The 22347-nt window shown below is 44.3% G+C and overlaps 7 protein-coding genes and 1 non-coding gene across 8 annotated transcripts; 5 read left to right on the top strand and 3 right to left on the bottom strand. All coding sequences in view use genetic code 12, as the record gives it.

Annotated features, from left to right (window-relative positions):
• Nucleotides 1-2463: 2463 nt before the first annotated feature.
• On the top strand, nt 2464-7683 carry FOB63_000454 (uncharacterized protein; the record flags this gene model as incomplete). The annotated part of the gene is made up of 1 exon (XM_002619266.2): nt 2464-7683. The coding sequence occupies one exon, from the start codon at nt 2464-2466 to the stop codon at nt 7681-7683; it is 5220 nt and encodes a 1739-aa protein (XP_002619312.2).
• Nucleotides 7684-8212: 529 nt separating this feature from the next.
• Nucleotides 8213-9523, top strand: FOB63_000453 (uncharacterized protein; the record flags this gene model as incomplete). The annotated part of the gene is made up of 1 exon (XM_002619265.1): nt 8213-9523. The coding sequence occupies one exon, from the start codon at nt 8213-8215 to the stop codon at nt 9521-9523; it is 1311 nt and encodes a 436-aa protein (XP_002619311.1).
• A 464-nt stretch (nt 9524-9987) lies between these two features.
• RPL7A (60S ribosomal protein uL30) lies at nt 9988-10905 on the bottom strand (the record flags this gene model as incomplete). The annotated part of the gene is made up of 2 exons (XM_002619264.2): nt 9988-10614; nt 10807-10905. The coding sequence occupies 2 exons, from the start codon at nt 10903-10905 to the stop codon at nt 9988-9990; spliced, it is 726 nt and encodes a 241-aa protein (XP_002619310.2).
• Nucleotides 10906-12017: 1112 nt separating this feature from the next.
• On the bottom strand, nt 12018-12091 carry FOB63_005493. The gene has a single exon. It is a non-coding gene; the product is annotated as a tRNA-Val (tRNA).
• A 1396-nt stretch (nt 12092-13487) lies between these two features.
• Nucleotides 13488-15167, top strand: UGA4 (Uga4p; the record flags this gene model as incomplete). Its single annotated transcript, XM_002619263.1, has 1 exon — nt 13488-15167. One exon carries the CDS (start codon nt 13488-13490, stop codon nt 15165-15167), a length of 1680 nt encoding a protein of 559 aa, XP_002619309.1.
• Nucleotides 15168-15661: 494 nt separating this feature from the next.
• On the bottom strand, nt 15662-17299 carry PRC3 (carboxypeptidase C; the record flags this gene model as incomplete). The annotated part of the gene is made up of 1 exon (XM_002619261.1): nt 15662-17299. One exon carries the CDS (start codon nt 17297-17299, stop codon nt 15662-15664), a length of 1638 nt encoding a protein of 545 aa, XP_002619307.1.
• A 1434-nt stretch (nt 17300-18733) lies between these two features.
• Nucleotides 18734-20587, top strand: FOB63_000449 (uncharacterized protein; the record flags this gene model as incomplete). Its single annotated transcript, XM_002619260.1, has 1 exon — nt 18734-20587. One exon carries the CDS (start codon nt 18734-18736, stop codon nt 20585-20587), a length of 1854 nt encoding a protein of 617 aa, XP_002619306.1.
• A 798-nt stretch (nt 20588-21385) lies between these two features.
• On the top strand, nt 21386-21601 carry FOB63_000448 (uncharacterized protein; the record flags this gene model as incomplete). The annotated part of the gene is made up of 1 exon (XM_066102402.1): nt 21386-21601. The coding sequence occupies one exon, from the start codon at nt 21386-21388 to the stop codon at nt 21599-21601; it is 216 nt and encodes a 71-aa protein (XP_065958540.1).
• Between the last annotated feature and the right edge of the window lie 746 nt (nt 21602-22347).

Below are 22347 nucleotides of genomic sequence, written 5' to 3'. Positions count from 1 at the left end.
ATAGAATTATTGCACAAATTGACTAAGTTTGTATTACTGATCTGACTATTCGCGCAATTCAGAACTGCTCACTTGTCAATCGCGTTCAGACTTCTGCTTGCCTGACTATTCGGCCTGACTTTCTTCTTCTTCCTGTTTCCCATTCCTCTTCATTCCTGTTTCATTGCTTCATCTTCCTGCTTCTTCATTCTGCTTATTTCTTGCCTTCCTTGCTATTCTCGGTTTCTGCGGCTCTTTGCTTTTGCTCTCGCATCTGGTTTGCATACTATTGCGTCGGCCTCACAACCCCTCACTCTTTGGTCCAATCATTTTCCTATCCGGGACCAAACCTTTCTTTTTCCTCCATCACCTCCTTTCATTGCAGTAGTTTGGGTCTACTCATGCACTCTAATGCTCGACCCATGCTGTTTCCGGTAACCCATGCTGTTTCCGGTTTGTTTTCTCGTCGTATCTGTTTCTCGTATCTGAGATCTGATGATTGGCTTTCGCATTGCCTTGATTCTACATTTGTTAAGTCTTCAACATTTTGTAATTTCCTCAACATTTGTAATTGCTTCAACATTTTGTAATTTCAAGATTTCGGGTCCAGTTTCCAAGGCTCAGCCAATTAAATGGCCGTAGTCAAGTCGGCTGTGTATTTTTGGATAGGCCAAGTCGGCTGTGCATTTTGGATATTCTCAACCAATTATTGCATTTGGGCAATCGCATGTTGCATGGTTTCCAGATTAGTTTGCCCGAATTTTCTTTTCCCATTTTTCTCTAACGTTTCTCTCCATTTTCCATTTTCTCTCCATTCTCCTTTTTCTCTCCATTCTCCTTTTTCTCTCCATTTTCCATTTTTTCTCCATTCTCATTTTTCTGTCTAACCTTCCGTCCTATCTCTGTCATTTCGATACCCAACCATTGTCTGATTTTATGCGAATCGCTTTGTTCTAAGTTTTCCATGACTTTACGTTTCTTCCATACTCTTCCATCTTAATTGGCTTGCACCTTCTACAAGCGTCGTGGTTCTAAATCATTATACTTTTCTTCTAGCTCGATAGACTAGGCCACACTAACTAATTTTAATCTGGTCTTCAATCGTTTCTCAATGTCCTATAAAAGTTAAGGGCTTCATTAAATCTGAACCGTGACTTGTAGGCAAGTTGGAGCTTGGTGTGCCAGCTTCAAAGGATTGTCCCATTCTAGTGGTAGGATCGAATCACCCAGGAAATCACATCAAACTAAAATTCAGGTAAATCATACTGCAAACTTGTTCTTCAGTCGCATTCATCCACTCTCCATTCAAAAGAATGTACTCCTCTGCCTCCACTATTACATGTTTACATGTTTTCATGTTTACATATTTACATGGTCGCAGCACGTACGACTGAAGACTGGAAGTGTTGATTCTTCATTCATTTGTATACTCATTTGACAACAACTGTCCTGTTGGATGTCGTCATGAATTAAACCACACAGCTCTGCATGAGTTTCTATAAAGTAATTCACTCATCATGGGCCATCTCGTTACTACATTACCAGCCGTATAAAGTTCTCGAATCCTTTTGGATGGTTATATCCTCTCCAGTCGCCTGTGTCATGTAGTATTAACATAGTCAAAACTGGACATTATCAAACTGCCAACCTTCAGCAACTAAATTCGCCGTTTGTTCGCCTGAACTGTTGTGATTGTTATGATTAGGAGTAAGATGGTATTAATATGTGTTAGATGATATGGAAGACAATATCGTCATTTCGAAGTGGTAATGCAGTGAAGTATGTACACCTCCTTCTTGGTGATCAAATCCAAGATAAATCCGATGGATGCTCCTACAGAAGAAGAGCTGGAATTGATTTTTATGAAAGATGTCACACTCCCTCATGACAGATGCGTTGGACAATAGAACGTTTAGTTTAAGTACAGTCTGATTGCCAGGCTGAAGCACAAGTTTTTTTTAAAAATGGTGTCATTCATCAGACTCCAGTATTGCTGCTTCACCTTCGTGCCATGTAGAATTCAGAGATACAGTATGGCCACGAAAGTGGTGTAGGCTTTGTACACCAACAAATTCTCACCAATAACGTAATTATCACACATTGCTGTCATAAACACACTTGATGTGATATGCAAAGTATTACTATTACTGGCAAATCCCATAATCTATAGCATAAACCAGGTCAGCTATACCTTTCCATAGTAGGATTGAAGAATAATTACTATGGGTACAAATAACAGAGGATCAAACATCAGAGGATCAAACATCAGAGGATCAAACATCAGCGGATCAAATATCAGCGGATCAAATAACCAAACGAGATGAGCCTTCTGACTTTCAAGAGGCATGATTCCATAAATCACTACAAACAACACTTATGTCCCTGTTAAGTTAGCCAATCCAGCCGGAGTGGTGGGCCATATGGTCACGTGCACATGTATCTACTGCATCTTTTGCATTGGCCTACTTTCATACTTTCCCCATCATGTCTGCCGAAGACCTAGCCAAGTTTCCCGAATCCAGCAGGTTTTTCGGCCGTTCTCCGGCGAAAGATGTCGCATCTTCTGTTTCGGATCTGTCCCAGCAGAAACGGTCGATCCACGTCAACAACTTCAATTCGAGCTCCAACTTTCTGCCCTACTATTCTCCACAGGTGAAAACCAAAGTCAATTATCCAGTGGATCTTTTCCATTTGCTGCCGAAAATAGCTTTGGAAGATGCGCTGGATTCGCCGTCTGAGCGTGACATTCCCGTTTTCGAGTATGGGCTTCATTTTGCCAGTGATCCGGTTCTGTTTGCTGAAACCGTGGCGTCGATAGGCAAGAAGTACGGCGCCGTCAAGTTCCGATTCTCCAATTCCAACGAGAATTTGTTCAAGACGTATTTTCAAATCAACCACGACGTGTTCAGTTTCAAAACAAACCGCATGCTCTACAATCCGGCGAAAAACGAGCTTGAAAGCCGTCTTCGATTCTATGCCGAGCTTGTTCTGCTCCATTCACAAGCAAACTTGGACATTGACCCAAAGGGCCCAGAGGCAACTGTGCCGGCTGAAAATCTGCCGGACAAAACCGAGGTAAAAGAGGAGATAATACCGGAACTGAACAGCCTAGAATCGGACCACCAAGAAAAATCTCCAGTGGCAGAGACAGCCAGTCCAACTGTGAAGGAGGAACAATCAGACTTACCCAAAGATGCGCTGAAAATGAAGCTTCCGCCGTTCTTGATGAAACTCCCGATGATGGACAAACGACTGTTGGATTTGTATGATCTCTTCCGCTTCGTTGTCATGAAGGGAGGCTTTGAAGAAGTTGTGCAGAAAAAGCTTTGGGCGCAAATTGGCCGTGAACTTGGTTATAAGGGCAAAATTACCAGCAGCTTAAGTAGCTCGCTCAAAACATCCTATATGAAGATTTTGTATCCTTTGGAACTTCACCTAGGCAAAGAAAAGGAAGCGTTTGTTGGATTGGACGAGAAAAGCGACCAAAAGCAACCGGACCTTCAACACGTATCTGAACTGCAAAATGAGACTCTCTCTAGTTCCGAGAAATTGGGTCCAGCTCCTACCTCAGCTGAACATCTTTCTTCCATTACCCATGCTTCTGGTTCACTGAACGTCCCTCCTGAAAATGGTTCCGTATTTACCGAAAAACATGCTGATGGTGCAAAAAGAAGAAAAGTCCAGAAGGCTCCTCTCCTTCTAGGATCAGCAAAAGAATTCAGAAGATCGATCCGCCTAAAATCGGCCAAAGGTTTTCTACTAAATGAGCCACATCTTATGGACGTCAGGTCGCCGCTTGTTTTGGCGTTGAAAAATGAAAATAATGGAACTACAGAAGAAATCACTCCTACAACAGCGACAGCACAGGTGAATGCGTTTTTAAAGTGGATCGCAAACTGTCTGTCGGTGATTGATGACTCCACTCGCTTAGAATCTAATGGCAAATTGGCCTCTACTTATACACTTCGACAATTCGTGGAGAAAGACGCAAAGTTTCAGGATTTCCTAGTGGCAAACTATCCAGAACACTTTGGCGCAGATACACAGAAGAAAATTGCTCCAGATGGAACAAAAACTTTATCTATAGACCAAGCGGAAGCATTGTACTGGGATATCGTTTCGTCCCCTAATTCGGCCCAGTTCATTGACGGCATGAAACTAGAAAACGGCAGTTCCCTTTGCAATATCATCAGCGGGTCTGGTTTCCCACGTGTGGGTGACGATTTTTCCAACTTCAAAAGCCATCTCAATAACATGGGTTTTTCCACTCCTGGAACTTCAGGAAACGGCATGTCTGTAGACTCTAAAGGGAAAACTCTTGATTCATCATCACGAACAGAATCTCTCTTTTTGAACTGCAAACCATATATTTCCCGAACAACAGGAACATCCTTGAGCCCATTCAATTTGCATAATTTGCCTATTCTACCTGATTCCCTACTTGGGGCTTACACCGCGTCAGATTTGAACAATAGAGACATGACCAATACCTCGCTTCAAATAGGAATGACTTTCAGTACCGAGAACTGGAAATGCGAAGACCATTTCACCCAGCTCTGCAATTACCTGTTTTTGGGAAGCGCTAAAAGATGGTACTTCATTCCGGAGCTGGAATTTGAGAAATTTGAGGCGTTGATTGACGAAATAGTTGAAGAACAAGAGAAGAATCCTCATTCCATGAGAATCAACAAAAATTATAGAAAAGAAAATTGGCTGTTCGACAAACTTATGGATGCATTACGCACGAATGATGAGAGCCTTAATATCAAATATGAGTTTCTACTCAACTCTTTGGAAAATATGGTCAGTCCGTATCCGGAAATAAGATGCAGCCCGCAAAACCCTCAATTTGAGAAATTGCTGAATCTTCAGAAGAAGAGAAGACTGCTATACAATCAAGAGTATTTAATTACCCCAGAAATGCTTAGTGAGAGAGGAATAGAGTATACTACCACGATTCAAAAACCAGGGGAATTCATCATCAAGTATCCGAAGACGTTCTCTTCTACGATATCCTTTGGATTTAATTTGTCAGAGGAAGTGAACTTTGCTACAAGAACATGGCTCGATTATGCCCAAGAAGGCGAAGAGTGGTTGAAGAAACAAGGTTTGCTTCCTAATATGCTGGTTTTCCGCTTACTTGTGAATCTCGCCCAACTATATGAATCGATAAGTTCGACTTCCATACATTTCAGTGGTGCCGTTTATGAAAAGGCTCTGGAAATTTATGATGATCTTTTAGCCAAAGAGCTTGCAATACGGTCACAGATTCGAGAGATTTGCAAATTAAAGGAAACTGTGATTGAAGATCGCCATGCGTCTGAGGCAGATTGTGTTTCTGATGATGATTTACTGAATGCATTTCCATCAAAAGTGGTGATTACGGAATTAGCCACGCACCAAAATTTTGTGATGACTCCCGCTGGTTTTCTTGCATACATAAGCATTTTTGAGTCCAACCGAGAAGCCTTTCCTGATTTTCTTAACGATCCTAATTTCTCTGTTGAGTTTCAGCTATTCTATTCGGACGAGAAGTTGAAAACGTTCCAGCGTCTTTTGAGTGGATACTCGGTCGATTTCATGAAATGGATGAAAGCATATGATGAAATGATATCCACGGGAGAAATAATCCCCTTGAAAACTTACAAATCCTTGCTTGCAGATGGGCAGAAAATTGCGTTGGCTTTGACTACAGGGCGAGAGACGTTTCGGAAATTTATTCACGGTTCAAGAGAACACAAAGATCCGGTTGAGCTGGAGAAATTGAAGGTCTTCCAGCAGATCCTTTCAACACTTCAGAATTTTGTGGATGAGTCGACAAATATCATAGAGGAATGTCAGTCCATTCTCGCCTTGAAGCATCAGCAAAGAATCCGAAATGGAGGTACAGAACAGGCAAACCTGTTGCAAGACTCTCATTCCAATGGACTTGAGAGGCTCATCCAGTTAGTGGATACGATCCCAAAGCTTATCTTCCATGTCCCCGAGTTTGATCAGATATTCGAGTTCAAAACGGAAATCGAAAATTTCGATCGTGCGTGCAGAGCGCTTATCAAGAAAGAACAATGCACAATGTCAGAAATGTGTGATATGATCAGCTTGGGAACTTCTTTTGGAATAAAAATTCCCAGCTTGGAATTCTTGATTCGCCTTAGAGACAGACAACGGTGGCTTGATACGTATGACATTATTGTCAGTGGTGGAGATCCGTTCGTTGGTAAGAAGGAGGTTTTTTCATTGAATGAGATAAAGGCGTTTTACGAAGAAGGGCTTCAGGTTTTAGCAGAAGCTGATTTAGACAAGTTGAAAGCGATAGATCAATATGTCTATGTTGGAAATAAGTATGAGGAAGCAGTGAAAAAGTATATTGAGGAAAACAAATTGCTCAATAACGTGAACTTGAACCAGCTTGAAAAATTGCTTGAGGACATGGAAGAAAAATCGAAAATGAAACAAGACTCAAGATTATTCGTGACATTGGATATTTATCACGAACTTCTCGACCTCAAGGCACAGTCAAAGCTAATTGACTTTCTTCAAAACTATACTTCCAAGACGCACAAGTTATTTGCTGTGAAGCAGACACTAGATGACTTGGAAAATTGCGGCTATCTGTTCGAAAGTCAAGCCATCCGGTCCGATGTTGAAAAAGCAGAAGCTTGGTTGTCGGAAGTTGAGAATATTTTGGATAGAATCGGCAACAAGCCGGGCGCCAAGTCCAAGAAGAAAATCCCCAATCAATACTCGAAGCACGCATGCAATATTAATATTGTGAAGAAAGCATTTGAGATTTTGAATAGATGCGAAACCAGTTTTGCCGGGGATGACGCTGACTCGCTCACTAAATCGTCGCTGTACTTCTTTTTGAAAAACCTCGAAGGTGGGTATGACGAGAAAAACCCCATGAGATACTGTCTCTGCCGGGATTATGAGGCTGGAACGATGATTGAATGTGATAAATGCCACGAGTGGTATCATGTGGCGTGTGTGGAAGACAAGAGTGAAATCGGCGAAGATGACGACAAGTATGCTTGTCCCGTTTGCACACTGTTGGAATTTTATCGTACACGGCCAATGTATCCAGCCTTGGAAGGAAAGTTGCTTGACTCCGTTCTCGAACACCTCATTTCTAAAGGAGAAAATCTTCGTGTTGTGCCACTGGCTGAAGTTAGCATTCTTCAGGCTATTCATGATTTGGTTGTGAGGTCACGAGAGTATTACCTGGAACATCTTGCGTCTCTGCCCTTCCCCGAAATGAAGGAAGTTTACCAGATGTTTTTGCTCCGGAAATTCTACGGCAGTCCTGTGATGGTGACGGGTATGTTTTCGCAAATACTAGATTTGTTGAAGAATGTCAATTTCCGTCTGGTGATGGTGCCTGAAGCACTCACTTATCCTGTCAGTTTTTCAACGAAAAGAACTGGAGAGAGCAATGGTGTCATGTCAGATGGAACGGAGTCTGTAACTGCGGATGGGGGATCAATTAACGGAAAAGATTCTCTTGCACTGACAACCGAGACATCTAGCCAGGATGGTCTCACTTCGAAACCACAGGCCCGTGTTCCTATGACTGGACTAGGAATAACATCACATCTTCCAGCAGCTTTCCAACGGCTGGCTGCGTTCCAAAACCTGGCTCTATTTCAACAGGCGGTGTTCCAGGTGGCAGAAAATCCTCTGAAAGATGACACAGAGAGCAAGTAGCATGTATATGAAGAAACAAGAAGAAAGTAAAGGTAGTATTTGTAAGATGGTTCAGCGCTGTAAGTTTAATTACGGTAACTCTATATAGGTTAGATATAAGGTTTTGTATTTACGAAGGAATAGTTAATTTTCTCTTGCCTACTAACATAGATCGGTAGACAGATACTAGTTTAGAGCTAGGTGATTTGCATTTTCACATCTGGAAAGAGACAGCATCTTCTGCCCCCTTTCCCCGATATTCGCTATCTTAGCACTTGAAAAAATCAGTCATAGACTCTTCATGTTTGGTTACATTTTTACTTTTCTGTAACATTGTGTCGGACATGGCAATAAATATGTGATAGTGCAAACTTAAAGCCAACACAGAAATTCGAAAAACCAACATTTTCCACAACCAAGTAGTAATTACCGCAATCTGTGATATCTTTCATAATATCTGCTACACGAGTCAAAAGTATCTTTTCACTTTTCCTTTCTTACTACTTCTTGATGTTTCATCACTACACACAATCGCGAAACATCAACAACCATGTCTGTGGAAAGATACATTTCCATCTGTTGGGAAAATGTGCAGAGGCGAAATTCGGCGAAAAGAGAATTTCTCTACGTGACCGAAGTTCCGGCGCTTATTGACGAGCTTCTGGACTTTGTGGGTGTAGCTTCGTTGATCACAAAAGATGAGAAACTGCTACTACAGAAAATCATACAGAACAAACCGCTTCTGCGAATACAAAGATCTGAAGTGGAGTCTTTCTTGCTACGGCTAGTGCGTTGCCGGACGACTGCAGAACTTTTGCTGAAAAGAGCTCACACTTCGGAATACGAACTCAAACGTTTGGTGGATGCGTATCCATCTTCTAATCACACGCTTTTCGGCCGGTTTCGGGAATCGTCGTCACAAGCAGAAAGCACGGGGCCGAAGATAGAGCTGGACTTTGGTCGGCCCCGAAGTGAGCACGACGAGAGATTCTATGGATCAAGAGAGCCGTATAGGGTTGAAGAAAACAGGTTTTCCGACGAGGGAGATTCGGCATTTCGGAGGAAACCAAGAGACTTGTTTCTGTCTATGGAGCCTATAAACTCTGAACCCAAGTACAAGTTCTACGAGCCGAAAAAGTACCGGCTTCCAGGCGAAATGGACTTTGACGAAAAAGCGCCCGCTGTCACGCCAGAGAACTCCGAAGATTCGACAGTGACGAGGATGTGGCAAAAATTCAAGCGGGGAAACGATACGTTGTTTGGTCGGTTCTGGCCCAAAACAGATGACTTCACAGAGCGAAAAGCAGAGGATCCAGAACTCAAACAGGCAAAGAACCTCAATCATTATGATGTCAAACTGGATAAGAGCACGTTTCTAAGAATGGAGGAGCGCCAATTGCACAAGAAAATCGAAGAATTGGAGTTACTTTGCCAACGCTACGAACGTACTCTCGCGGAAAGTAAACATGATGAACAGACCCAGCTAATCGAAGACCTCAAGCAGGCTATAGAGAAGCAAAACAAGCTCATAATGGAACTTGAACGAAAAGTCAAGTTCTCCAGCAATCTAAGTTATGTTCATCTGATTCCACTCGTCAGAGAGTTAGTGATGCTCTATGCTTATAACGATGGAAACAGCATAGGCACAATATTTCTTGGGATCCTTGCCATGTTTTTCATGTTCACTATTGTTTCCAACGCGTTGAAATGCATTTACTATGTGTCGTTGGCCCTCGCAAGTCTGTTTCAGCGGGCTTCGGCTTCAGAATCAGACTGTGAGCAATTGACTTTTTCACTTTCGGGCCAGTGGCCATGGCTCGAGTATAAGTACGATCAGGTCATGGAGTGGATGGGCTACTAAAGGGGAAAACCTGGAGAATTGCATGTCTAAGATTCAAAATGAGACAAGATACGGGGATATATTATGCTTGAAATATCTGTCTGGGCAAGAAAAGAGTGGCTAGGGCATAACGATTAGATCAGCTAGACTAGAATAAAATAGGAACTAATGTTGTCTTCGATGGCTACAATAACGAACTAGATGCAATGGACTAAGATGTAGACCATAGAGTGGTTAAAACGATGAACTCTCATGAATAGATCAATAGAATTTAAATACTAACGGACTGCCAAAGAGCTTTATGGAACACGAATGAAGACACATCAACAGACATGAATACATGATGCTAAGACCACGAGAAAACAAGGATAGTCACGGTAGACCTGGTAAACCAAATAATCCAATTAATATACACAGAAGAAAGAACAGAGCGTTAGTATTAGTTATAAACAGCTGCAGCTCAAAACAAAGACTCAGCAACAAGCTTAGTTCATTTGCTTCACCAAGTTGTTGATGAACTGTTCTCTGTTACCAGTGTCACCACCTTGGATGAAGTGGAAGAACTTTCTAGCTCTGAAACCACCGTTAGGGTTGGACAAGTGGAATGGCCACAAGAAGTTGTTGACTTGCTTGAAGTTTGGACCGACAGTGTAGATCTCGTGGATCAAGTCCTCCATGGAGACAATACCGTACTTGCCCAAAGCAGCCTCGATGATTTGGTTGTCAGACAAAGCAATTCTTTGGTTGTTGACCTTACCGAAACCTCTCTTGTAGATCAACTTTCTGACGGTAGCCAAGTTAGGGTAACCGTAAGCAATGTAAGGCTCAGCCAACTTGAGCAACTCGGAGGTGGCCTTGGTGACCTTGACAAAGACACCGGCGTTGATTTGGGTCAATCTGAGCAATTGCAAAACCTTTCTTGGCTTTGGGGCCATCTTGTTGATACCCTTGATTCTGATGACGAAAACCAACTTTGGCTCGGCCTCAACGTAGTAAGAGTTGTTGGCCTTAGCCTCTCTCTTGGCCTCAATCACAGCACGCTCAGCATCTCTGTACTCCTTGTTGTAAGCAGCAGTTCTCTCGGCGATGGCGATTCTCTTTTCCTTGTTGGCCTGTAATAGTTAGTACAATGTTACAATACTCGATGCTTTTCCACGGCTCGATATGTTTTCTCAGTCCCGAAAGATGGTTAACTGAACGACAGCATTGCCGAAGCTAGTCACTTCAAATGGTGGTTTATCATCTTCAAAAGCATCCACCGTGGAAAAGTTTTGTTTTCATGCACAAGGTTTCTAGATACATACAGCTTTTCTGACAGCCTTTTCAGCTTCACGCTTTTCAATGGTCTTGGCGTCGGTCTTAGCCTTCTTAATGTGGGTCTCTGGGGTCAAAGTACTGAACATGTTAGTAGGTGCTATGGAAGCTGCTTACGGCGTGTGATAATTATGACGACAAAACAAAACAAAACAGAAGGACATGCGCAACGCAAGCGTCTGCGTCGTTGAGGGGTGTTATAATGCTTTCACAAGAAACTAGAGTTTCCAGGAACAGCATTGTCATAACTGAGAAATGAAACAAGACTTCCGAGAATCCTCTCGAGAAGTTGACTGGTTCCAAGTCTCGAACTTTCTTGCGAAAGCACATCACACCTTAGGCCGAACCTTTGCCAGCAGAAAGTGTAGATGATTTTGTGACATACGTAGCCATTTTTGGAGATGAGGTGGAATGAAAAAAATGCAGAGACAGCGCTTCTTATATAGGCGAGAAATTTTCAGCGCGCAGGCCTGTATGAAAACGCAGACCGATGCGAAGAGAAGGTCACGTGTAAGAGCTTACTCTTAGGGCGCGTGCCCTGCTACAATACAATGTAGCTGACAATATAGAGCAGACAATATAACATTGGCATTGGGCAGCAAGGAACTGTATATCGGAAAGTTGCACCGTGCAGTTAATGTTAGATGTAGTTAAGTTTGGTGTTCTGCAATGTTCGAAGAGGAATCCCAGAGTTCTGTCTATTTAATTTAACTCAGTCACTCAAAAGTGAAGAGATGGAACGATGTTCAGTTTATTCTTCGACATTGCCATTATATGAAGCTAGCAAACTCAACACGTCTATATACTGCTCGGATTATGTGCTCAAACCAAGCTAATGAAAACCCTATTGATATAAATGAGTAGAAGTAGACAACAGAGTAGCTATATTTGAAGCAGGCCTGCCTTACTCTGAATAATTTATTTTCCTTCCATATGAGTTTCATGTTGGCCCACTCTAAGCTTATAAGTTCAGCATTCTCCAACGGGAAGGAATATTAATGGAAGTGACATATCTAGGCCACTATCTACATTAGTACGGAAATAAGATGAAAAATATGCGTGCGGGTCTACTGTGAGATATTTGACCTTCTGATGACCCGATGCGAAAAACCAAAAACTTCAAAGGCTGTCGACTTTTACTGATGAGATGAGTACCACGAGACCTGTTTCAAGTAGTCAGCTAAACTCGAAGAAAAAAAATTGATTTCGCCCAGGATCGAACTGGGGACGTTCTGCGTGTTAAGCAGATGCCATGACCAACTAGACCACGAAACCAACTGTGAAGTCCAAATTAGTATGGTTTGCCTGGTATATTCCAAGGAATAAGGCAAGATTTATGACCTAAAATAGAGTATAAGTATTTTTTGGACTCACCGCGTATCCAGTATATCACTTTCCTTTCGTTTGTCCATTGTGTTGGTATTTCGACTTCTCCAGACCTAGAAAAATTTCGGTGAAAGTTACCGTGCATTTGACACATGAAACTGTCAGGCTCTTTTCGGAACATTCATTGCAATGTCTTGACCTAACGTTTGATGTTACAAATGAAAGTGGGGTGGTACTGTCCCAACTTGGGGATTGAACATATTGGTCTCGATTACCCATTCACTGTCCGTCTACAATATAGGCGAATTCAACACTGTTTTCTGCCCAGCTGTGGTGAAAACCATTATTTGCTCTTTGACCGGCCTTACTCCTTTTGAGCCCATCTTTATGCAAGCTCACTTTCCAGACAATCCGATTAGTATCTTGCGAACATCGTACCTGTTCAACTTTTTTCAACTTATGTCTGTTGGAAGAAGGTCAGCATGGTAGGCCACTTGTCCTGACTGACAAACCGGTCATAGACTTAATGTCAAGTAGAAAAAGGAATCCTGTATGCTTGACGTACTAATAGACTTTTGATCTCATTGGATAAATCGTGCATCGGCCTGAACATGCCTGATCGAGAAGGTACCAATGGCCTCCAACTTCTCAATCCAGATTGCCGCAATATAACACAGTATGAGGATTGCCAATCTCTTTCCTATCTCTTTCCTATCTCTTCCTATCATTCCCATCTCTTTCTATCATTCCCATCTCTTTCTATCATTCCCATCTCTTTCTATCATTCCCATCTCTTCTATCATTCCCAATGTCTACCTTGGAATGCCGATGTGCAGTGGCGTCCGTTATCTGCCAGGTGGATGCAGGCCGGGATCTCTTTTCCTAAACGGGCATAAAGATCCCGGCCAAAAGCCGCCAGTGTCTCGTAAATTGCCGCCACATCTTTATCTATAAATGATCGGCCAGGCAAGATCATGGTCGCACGGCGAACGGATTATCCATGACACCTGTCACATATATGTACCTGAGCTAGTCCGCCCGCTGCATCTTAGCGGCATGGTACTGCACACAAGGCATGTCACCAAGAAACTCCAGCACTGACTAGATGTCGACGAAAAGCGTCCAAAAGTGCACTTGATCTTGTCCAGACACAATCCACCTCGCCAATCGAATTGAAACATGTCCAAAAAAGTCCCATTTGTTCGCTTCCTTCAATCTTCCTTCAATCATCTACCTCAATCTTCCCCATGCCTATCGGTCTTATCTTCGCCGCGCGCCTGCACACGTTATCTTATCGCCCTGATATATAAGGCCCGTGCAAATCTTGTCTTGTCTTTTCGCCAAGATGATCCACCCTGTGCTTTCTGGCGAGCAAATCATCGAGGCCGTGGTCTCGGACTCGCGCTACCACAACAACACGCAGAACGTCGTGGCGCCACACATCACCGCCTCTTTTTCGCGCAACGATAATGAGCTTTTGGCGCAAATCGGCTACAAGCCCGAGCTCCGGCGCCAGTTCCTGACGCTCCAGGTGTTTGGCGTGGCGTTTTCCATCATGGGCTTGCTTCCCTCGGTGGCGTCCATTCTTGCCACGGCGCTTTTGGCCGGCCCGGCCGGCGCCATCTGGGGCTGGCTCATATCGTCGATTTTGATTTTGACCATTGGCATTGCCATGAGCGAGAACGCCTCCTTCTTGCCCACGCTGGGCGGGCTCTACTACTGGACCAACTACTACGCGCCGGCCAAGTACAAGTCTGTGATCTCGTACGTGGTGGGAAACACAAACTCCATTGCGTTGGTGGGCGCGCTTTGCTCCGTCGATTACGGCTTTGCCACCGAGGTGTTGTCGGTGGTGGTGATTGCCAAGGACGGCAACTACAACATCACGTCGGCCAAGACGTACGGCGTTTTCGTGGCGTGCGTGGTGGCGCACATTGCCATCACCTGTCTTTCGCTGAAACATGCGGCGTGGCTCCAGACAACGTCCATTGTGGTGAATGTGACGCTCATTGCGCTTTTTGTCATTGCCATGCCCATCGCAGCGTCGCGCGGCCTGTTCAAGTCGGCCAGCTGGGTGTTTGGCCACTTCTCCAACTACACGTCTTTCCCCATTGGCTGGACGCAGTTGTCGCAGGCATGGTTGCCGGCCATCTGGACCATTGGGGCCTTTGACTCGTGTGTGCACATGTCTGAGGAATGCACCAACGCGACTCGGACCATCCCCATTGGCATCATCACCTCCATCTCCATGTGCGGCGTTTTGGGCTGGGTGATTATGGTGGTGACATGTTTCTGTATCCAGACCAACGACATTGAAAATGACATTTTGGGCCTGCCCTTTGGCCAGCCCATGGCGCAGATCATCTACGACGCCTTTGAAACCAAGGCGGGTCAGGGCAAGAAGGTGGCCATGGCGTTCATGGTGCTCATTGCGTTTGCCCAGTTTTTGATGGGCGCCTCCATTCTCACCGCCATCAGCAGACAGATTTTCGCCTTTGCCAGAGACAACGGCTTGCCCATGTCGTGGTGGATCAAGAAAGTCAACAAGAAGTTGTCTGTGCCTATCCACGCCGTGATCACCGGTGGTGTGGCGGCCATTGTCATTGGTCTCTTGTGTCTTATCGGAACCACCGCCGCAAACGCTCTTTTCACCTTGTACATTGCCGGAAACTACTTTGCCTGGGGCATGCCCACGTTTCTCCGCTTGTTGTACATGGACGAGAAGTTCCAGCCCGGGCCGTTTTACTTGGGTCCCTTCTGGAGCAGGGTCAACGGCTGGGTCTCCACCGTTTTCATTGCCTACACCATTGTCATGGTGATGTTCCCCACCAACACAAACCCGGACAAGGATTCGATGAACTACACGTGTGTCATTACTCCGGGCGTGTGGATTTTGTCTCTCTTGTACTACTATGTGTACGCCCACCGCATCTACCATGGTCCTACCAAGACTGTGGATGACGAGGAGCACAGTTCCAGCGAGGAGGTGCAGTACATCGACGGCCAGGTGGAGGAGAAGGCGTAATGGAAGATCCAGATTAATTATCAAGAGGAGAAGGTTGGTTGTAGTCGCTAGTTGGCTAGCCTGTTATATATTCAATTAGTACAATGTTCTGGAGAATTAATAGAAGAAATAGAGAATGTACTGACGATGGAAGTCAGCTTCCAACCGGTAAATCACCATAGACTATACCTACTAGACTTTCTAAGACCGCAAGATTCTTCGCTTAAACACTTATTTTCACTAACTCGTCTGTCTCATCTCATTCTTTCGTATTAGATCGTCTCATTCAAAAAAGAACATAAAATCTGAAAGAACATACCATTTGAAATACCCGAAAATACACAATTTCAACAATTAGATATAAATAATAAAAGAACCTTTCGTTAGCTCGTCTGTCTAATCACATTCTTTCATATTAGCTCGTCTAATCAAACTTCGTATTAGCTCTTCGTTTAATTCAAACATTTATTTTGTATTGGCTCGTCTGTCTAATCAAACACGCTTTTCGTACTAGCCTAATATCCAAAGCTATAGTCTCCAGCAATCCACCGGTTCACCATATCCAACGAGTTCACTGGTTGGTCAAAAGGAACCATGTGGCCCGCATCGTACACACGCAAAAACGTGAAAATACCATAGTTCTTCACTTCTCCAGCAAGCTTACCTTCTTTGGTGTGCCATGGACGCAAAGGTTGCACTTCGAAGAAGTCGTGTTTGGAATAGTCCAAGGCGTCAGACCATGCGTGGTTGCCTAACCAGTTGCAAATGAAGTCCTTGTCACCCTCATACAAAAGAACAGGCACGCCCTTCTCCAACAATTCGGCAACATATTGGTGGAACGGTTTCATCTCGTCTCCAGAGAGGATGAAGTTGCGGAAAACCGTGTCGTCACAAGAAGTGAAAATGTCAATGTTGGAAGCACCCACAGCTTCCTTGACATAATCAAGGTTCAAGTAATCATCCAAGTAGTCCATCTCCACATAGCAGTTTCCGCCCTCATCCGTGCACTTCTTTCTAATGTCGTAGGGATTCAAGCCTGTCTCCGAGTATGGGTTCTCAAGGCGCGAGCTACAGTAGTAGGTGGCAGGAACACAAGTGAGAGCCGAAGGAGCATCATAGCAAATCTTAGCCAAAGCAGCACATTTGGGGTAGTCTTTGTCCATGCGCTCGCAAGTTTCAACGTCCAAAACAGGCTTGTATCCGCCTTCGCCGCAAGCCATGGGGCGGTAGTACTTGTATTGGATCAAAGGGTCTGTGATTCCGTTTCCAATCATGACCGAGGACAAGTCAAAAGAACGGTCCGCGTTGTTGATGATTTCAGCAGCAAAAGACGGAATGTAGTGGCCCGCGTACGACTCGCCCGCAATGTGGAACTTGTTCTGAGCGAATTTCGAAAACTTCTGGAAGAAAAGCTCCAAGAAGATGTAAACGTCTTTTGCAGCCGCTGCCGTGGATGAAATCTGCTCGCTGTCAGTGTAGGAGTAGCCCACACCCACAGGCTGGTCCAAGAAAATCACCGAGGCGTTTGAGTTCCACGAAAAAGGATTGCGTACTGGCTGCAATGTGGCATTAATCAGCGAAGGGCCCAACTCAAAGAACAATCCCGTGGAAGACGAGCAGCCAGGACCACCGTTCAACCACAAGATAACAGGGTCATTTTCTGGGTCGTTTCTCGACTCGAAGAACCAGTAGAAGAAATGCTTGCCCAAGTCTTCCACATCCAAATAGCCAGTGTACTGTTTGACAGTATCCAAGCCCAAAATCTCTGGCGCCGACTCAGACACGCGCAATGCGTAATTGCTAAACTTTTGCAGCCGGACGGTTTCTGTATGCGTTTTCGATAACTTAGCAAACTCATTGTGCTTGTTGTTCATACGGTCTTTCTTGACATTTTCCAGCTCCTGGTACTTGCTAAACAATTGCACGGCTTTTTCCTCTCCAACCTCAGAAATGAGATCTTTCCATGCGTACTGGATGTTGATGTCTCCAGAGCCGGCTATTTGCTCTTGCAATGTCTCGAACTTCGTGGCGCCTATTTCTATCTCGGGCAGAACGCCAAAGAAAAACTGCTCCATCTCACGGAGATACGGGACAGAAAAAGCATTTGCACTTGCAAGTGCGGCTGCCCAAAGAAGTAATTGGGACGCTTTCATGATTTTTTTGAAAGTAAGTGGGAAAAACCTGGGGGCAAAGGGTATTTATATAGATAAGGGAAGAGCCGTGCCGCGGGGGTGCTCTTGTCACGTGACCGTACAATTTAGCCTATGCGTCAATTCCGTTGCCGTTTCCGTTTCATTATGGCCCAATGCGGAAACCGTTATGTCATATGTGATTTTAGTGAAAGAGACCGAGATATGGAACTTCAAACGCAGCGTTATAATTTCCGCATTGGCATGCCAAACGAAGCTGCATACAGTTTTGGCAGAAAACCGTTACGATGACTTGGTGTATTCTGATACATGTAGTCCATTACTCCACTGGAATTGGTGGAACTGATTGCAAATGATTAGCCTTGCATGAAACCAGGTCTTCAATTGGAGAAATAATCTTTCGAGAGAATATTAACTACTTCAGGATACTTGTAGCTCTCCAAGCGAATACAGGATTTAAAATGCAGCAAAGTTCTTTCAGAATAGTTTTCGTTTCAATGAATCCTTTAGATGCACCAAAGCTCTTTCAAAATGGAACTTTGCTTCTACGGAGTATCCGTTTTCTCTTTACGATTGTGAGTGGTTTGAGCTTAGCCCCAGCCAGTAATGGAGCTTCTAAATATTTCTGGAGAAACGATATCCATAATAAAGGCACTCAACTAATGAGCTCAGTAGGCCATTAAGGCTGTTGAATTGCAATTTCTTCCAACAGAAATACCGGTTTTATAAAAGCTACGTTGACACTAATTTGAGGAAATCAAAAAAGATAATCGAGATGAACATACGTAGTTTCGATAGAAGTATGAACCGTACTTGAATAGAGGAAAGGAAGAATTCAGTTAAGCATCGTTAATGCTCAAAACCAATGCGGCTTATGTGATAGAACCCTCACTTTGACATACATAAATGAAGAGAAAGCCAGAAATTATTTTGGTTTAAATAACACAAATGCAGTGTAATGATTGTCTCTGATCACCTCAAAAGAATCATTGACTATCGTTTCTTATCAGTAATGGCATCCTTGCTTGTTTTAGATGTTAATTTATCAAGCATAGGAGAGCCGATTATAGCTACAAAGGGAAGATACTGATACTTTCACTCAATCTGCAATCTCCCAACTTTAACGTTGTGGCACTGTTCACTAAAAGTCCCACCTTGATCCAGTCTCGCATAAAGCAGTAAATGAGACTGTCAACCTCATACCCACAAAATAAATAGCTCAAAACAACACAAAAACAAAAGCACAAAAACAAAAGTACAAAAACACAAACACCAACAAATCTAACAAAACTAACAAAACACAATACACAAACAATACAAACAATACAACAAATGCCTTGCAAGAACCAGTCGAAACGTTTTTATCACGTGACCCTGCGTGCACACACCGCGACTCACAAAAAAACATTAAACCCGCCTATACACTAAACAGAAAATATGCCTCCTCTGTTTGTGCCCATCCAGGGCGTTTCTCGTACCGGTGTTGTTGCGGACGATGTTTCCCACATCCCCGCAAACGGCTATCTTTCTTCCGGCTCGGATCTACATGGTGCTGGCCATATGGGCGTGGGGCCCTTGGATCGCATAATCATGTCGTTGAACTCGGGAATCGAGTCGGAAATCGAGTATGCGCTCGGTGCTCTCACATACTACTCGTGCAACGAGCCCAAGTTGCTCAACTTTTCTGTGTACCCGCTTATGGGCAACGAGCTCATCAAGTATTTTTTCAAGCCGTTTCAGTTGATCTTGGACGGCAAGGAGCAGCTGCTCCGGCCTCCGGTGATGTCTTTGGCGGTGGAGTCGCTCTTGTCGCTTCGAAACGCCGTCCAGGACTTGCACAACCAGCAGTGGCTCTCGCAGATCAAAAGCTTCCGCAAAAACGCAACCGCGGCCCTCGGCTTTTTGGTCAAGTGGTTCTACACGCCGCAAAACCACTCGTACCACTTGTCGCAGTTCCACGACTTGTTCAAGGAGGCCTTGATGCACTTGTTGGACATTCTCGACCCGCTCACGTGCTTCTACATTGACAATGCCAAAAACGACCCCTTGTTTGCCCATCTTCTTACCGTCTTGCTGCAGACGCACGACAAGTACATCTTTACCGTGTCTGTCAAGTGCGTACACCACATGTTGTTTTTAAGCGGCCCGAGCTCGGCCAAAGAGGCAGACGCCGAAATCGACACTAATAACTGCATCGACGCAATCCAGCCCGATCACCTCTTAGTCATTGTGCGCGCGCTTCTTATTGGTGACGAAGAGTTGACCTATACAGTGTTGCTGTTTTTGAAACAGTACTTGGGCTCTACGGCTCTCCACCCGCAATATTCTTCTTCTACCGCTTCCTCGCAGCTTCACCGCTTACGGAAACTCGTGCAGGCCGGCCCAGCTCTGCGCAACTTGCACATCTTGATGAAACAGCTCCCACAGTTAATTGTGGCCAATCTTCCCTTGGTAGACGCGTCTAAATTGCAACAAGATTTCCCCACCTGGCTTCTGAAACGCTCAGCAAACAGCGGCGTGCCCAATACAACCGTGCGCTTGCCGCAGAAGTTGTACGATATTATCATCACTTTCCCAGAGCCTCTCCGGGCCACCACGTGGCTCCGGTGCTGTTATGAGCCATACGTAGGAAATACTAGCGGGAATGAAACAAAAGACCTGGCTGCAGGTGAAGTGACGCAGATCTCGCTCTGGAAAGCGTACGAAAACCAGTTTGAGGCCATCTGGAAAGACCGTCTGAACGCAAAATGGCCCAACTTGTTGCCTGCGGTGGACTTTATCAAGAACGTCAGTTCCGCATTTCCAAACTCCGAGGCTATGGTGGTGAACATTCCGTCACAGGATCCAGCGCAGCCAGCTCGCAAGAAATTCATCATCAAGGGCATCCAGCCGCGCCGGTTCCCGGTCAATATCGACGTGGGCAACTTTGAAGCGTTGCGTCGGTCCGTGGGCTCGGAAGACTCCAGTCCTTTGGGCAAATACGCAGGAGAAGTTGACACCAAGGCATTCCGTGCGGCGGTGGAAGCTTTCAATGATTCGCTCTTATCCACATCAGAAGGCTTGCTTGGTGTTTCCGACGTCAATGCGCCATGGTATTCTCCCGTGAATGCGCTCAGTCGGGATATTCTTCGGCGAACCATCGAGTCGTTGTTAGATCTGGACACTGACGGCGTGTACAAAAACGTGTTCCGCCAGTACAATAAGGAGTGGTTACCGCAGTGTGTTTATGCCAACCCGGGCTTGGTGGAGCATGCATACATTGAGGGCCGGTGGTTACTGTATCTTTTGTAGAATAGATGAGACGAGATCTCAGATTTGTATAGAATAGAATAAGAAAGACGAAGTAGCTGATCCCAAACGGTTTTGCCAGTGAAGTAGTATTCTGTCACGGCATGTGTAGAAAGATAGAGTTTGAAGAATGAAGAAAATAGAGATGAATGGATTCTTGTGAATACCTGCCATTTGAGGTAGAAGGTGTTTAATTTCATGTAATACAGGCGAAAGATGTACTTTTATCATAAACGAAGGAGAACTCGAACCAATTCAACATTGACGAAAAAGATGAAGCCTAAAACTTGATGAGAATTAAGTCAGAACCTTCTTTCGGCGAAAGATAGTCATTTCAGCGTCCTGTTAGCTTTCAGTTATTCTCACTACTTGCTTATTGGAATAATGATGAGATCCGCATAAACGGCCAGACCAAAGTTTAGTAAATCAGCACAGACTCAAAAGATGAATCGAAACTCAAGTTTACAGGAGATGAACGTAGAGAGGCAAATAGCACCTATCTCACGAATAACATCAGGAACTTAAATGGGTAGTCTCTAGTCCTAAATCATATTCCGCATCCGATTGAAGAGACCTTCGATTCAACAACGCCAAAAATTCAAAAGAAAAAGAGACCAACCAAAGAATACAAAAGTCTTGAACTACAAAATTTTGCTATCCCGGCCATTCTGGTATGTCTGCCATTCTGGTTTGTCTGCCATTCTGGTGTCTGGAAATACAAGGCTGGATAGCCCAAGGCTCACGTGCGCGCGCATCTATGTGTTTTCTTCAATCTTGCCTGATCTCTTTTCCCCATCCAAAATGTCCAAGCTTCCTTTGTCTGTACGAATCACCGATGTTATCCACAGAGCCACTGTTTTGGGTCTTGTTGGCGTGGCCGTAGTGGGCACAGGATCGATTTTCTTCAACATTTGGGCCAACTCCGATTGGACGAAAATGAACAAGGACAAGTTGAAGTTCCACAGAGAAGAATACGAGCAGGCCCGGGCGGCACAGGCCGAGACGGAAGAAAAGTGAACATGTACATAGTGAATCGATACGGAATTTGATTTGTGTAGGTGTTGCAGACCGTTTAGATGTATGCGAGTTTTGGTTAAGCGAGGCTATAAAGGTTGAGATGCCCTCGTCAATCTTTGTTCGGCAATATCGAGACCTTTGTACTTACAATAAAGGAGCTGGACCGTCTTTTGCATATCAACATAACTGGTGCTTCTCTATTGATATTGTTGATTGCACCAACGCTGTTCTGTGCCCTGTCTTCTCCAACTTGAGCAGTTTATCCTTGACTGTAGAAGAGGACCTAGTTGTTGTCACACAAGTAAACCACATCGTTTTTGAAGGAGGCCTGCAATATGATGCATTTGTATAGATACGCCATTTTGATTTGTGCATGAGAAGAACAAGAGTAGTAAACGTCTAACGACAGACAGTGGTCTAAGCAAATACTTTGTTGGGCCTGAGGTAGCACTTGTTCAACTTGAATGTGTTATTAATGTGTATCAAGATACCTCTTCTTATCCATTCCGTCAGATGACCATACAAATGAATCTCAACGGAAGACTAGGCAAAGCAGCTGTGAAATAGTGTTCGGCCCGTTTATGACAGCTAGTAGATTATTCTATCATTACAGTGAAACGTCTTTGGCGTCAAGGGTCTATTCTACCAAAGCATAGTACATCGAATCTCTCGAAGTAGTGACATGTTCCGAAAAAAGCCCGGATAAATAGTCAATATAGCTGATGGCATCGTTAAATATTCGCCTT

This window comes from Clavispora lusitaniae (genome assembly GCF_014636115.1).
Source record: "Clavispora lusitaniae strain FDAARGOS_655 chromosome Unknown tig00000003_pilon, whole genome shotgun sequence".
NCBI classification, from domain to species: Eukaryota; Fungi; Ascomycota; class Pichiomycetes; order Serinales; family Metschnikowiaceae; genus Clavispora; species Clavispora lusitaniae.
This window is presented reverse-complemented; position numbering and strand designations above follow the sequence as displayed.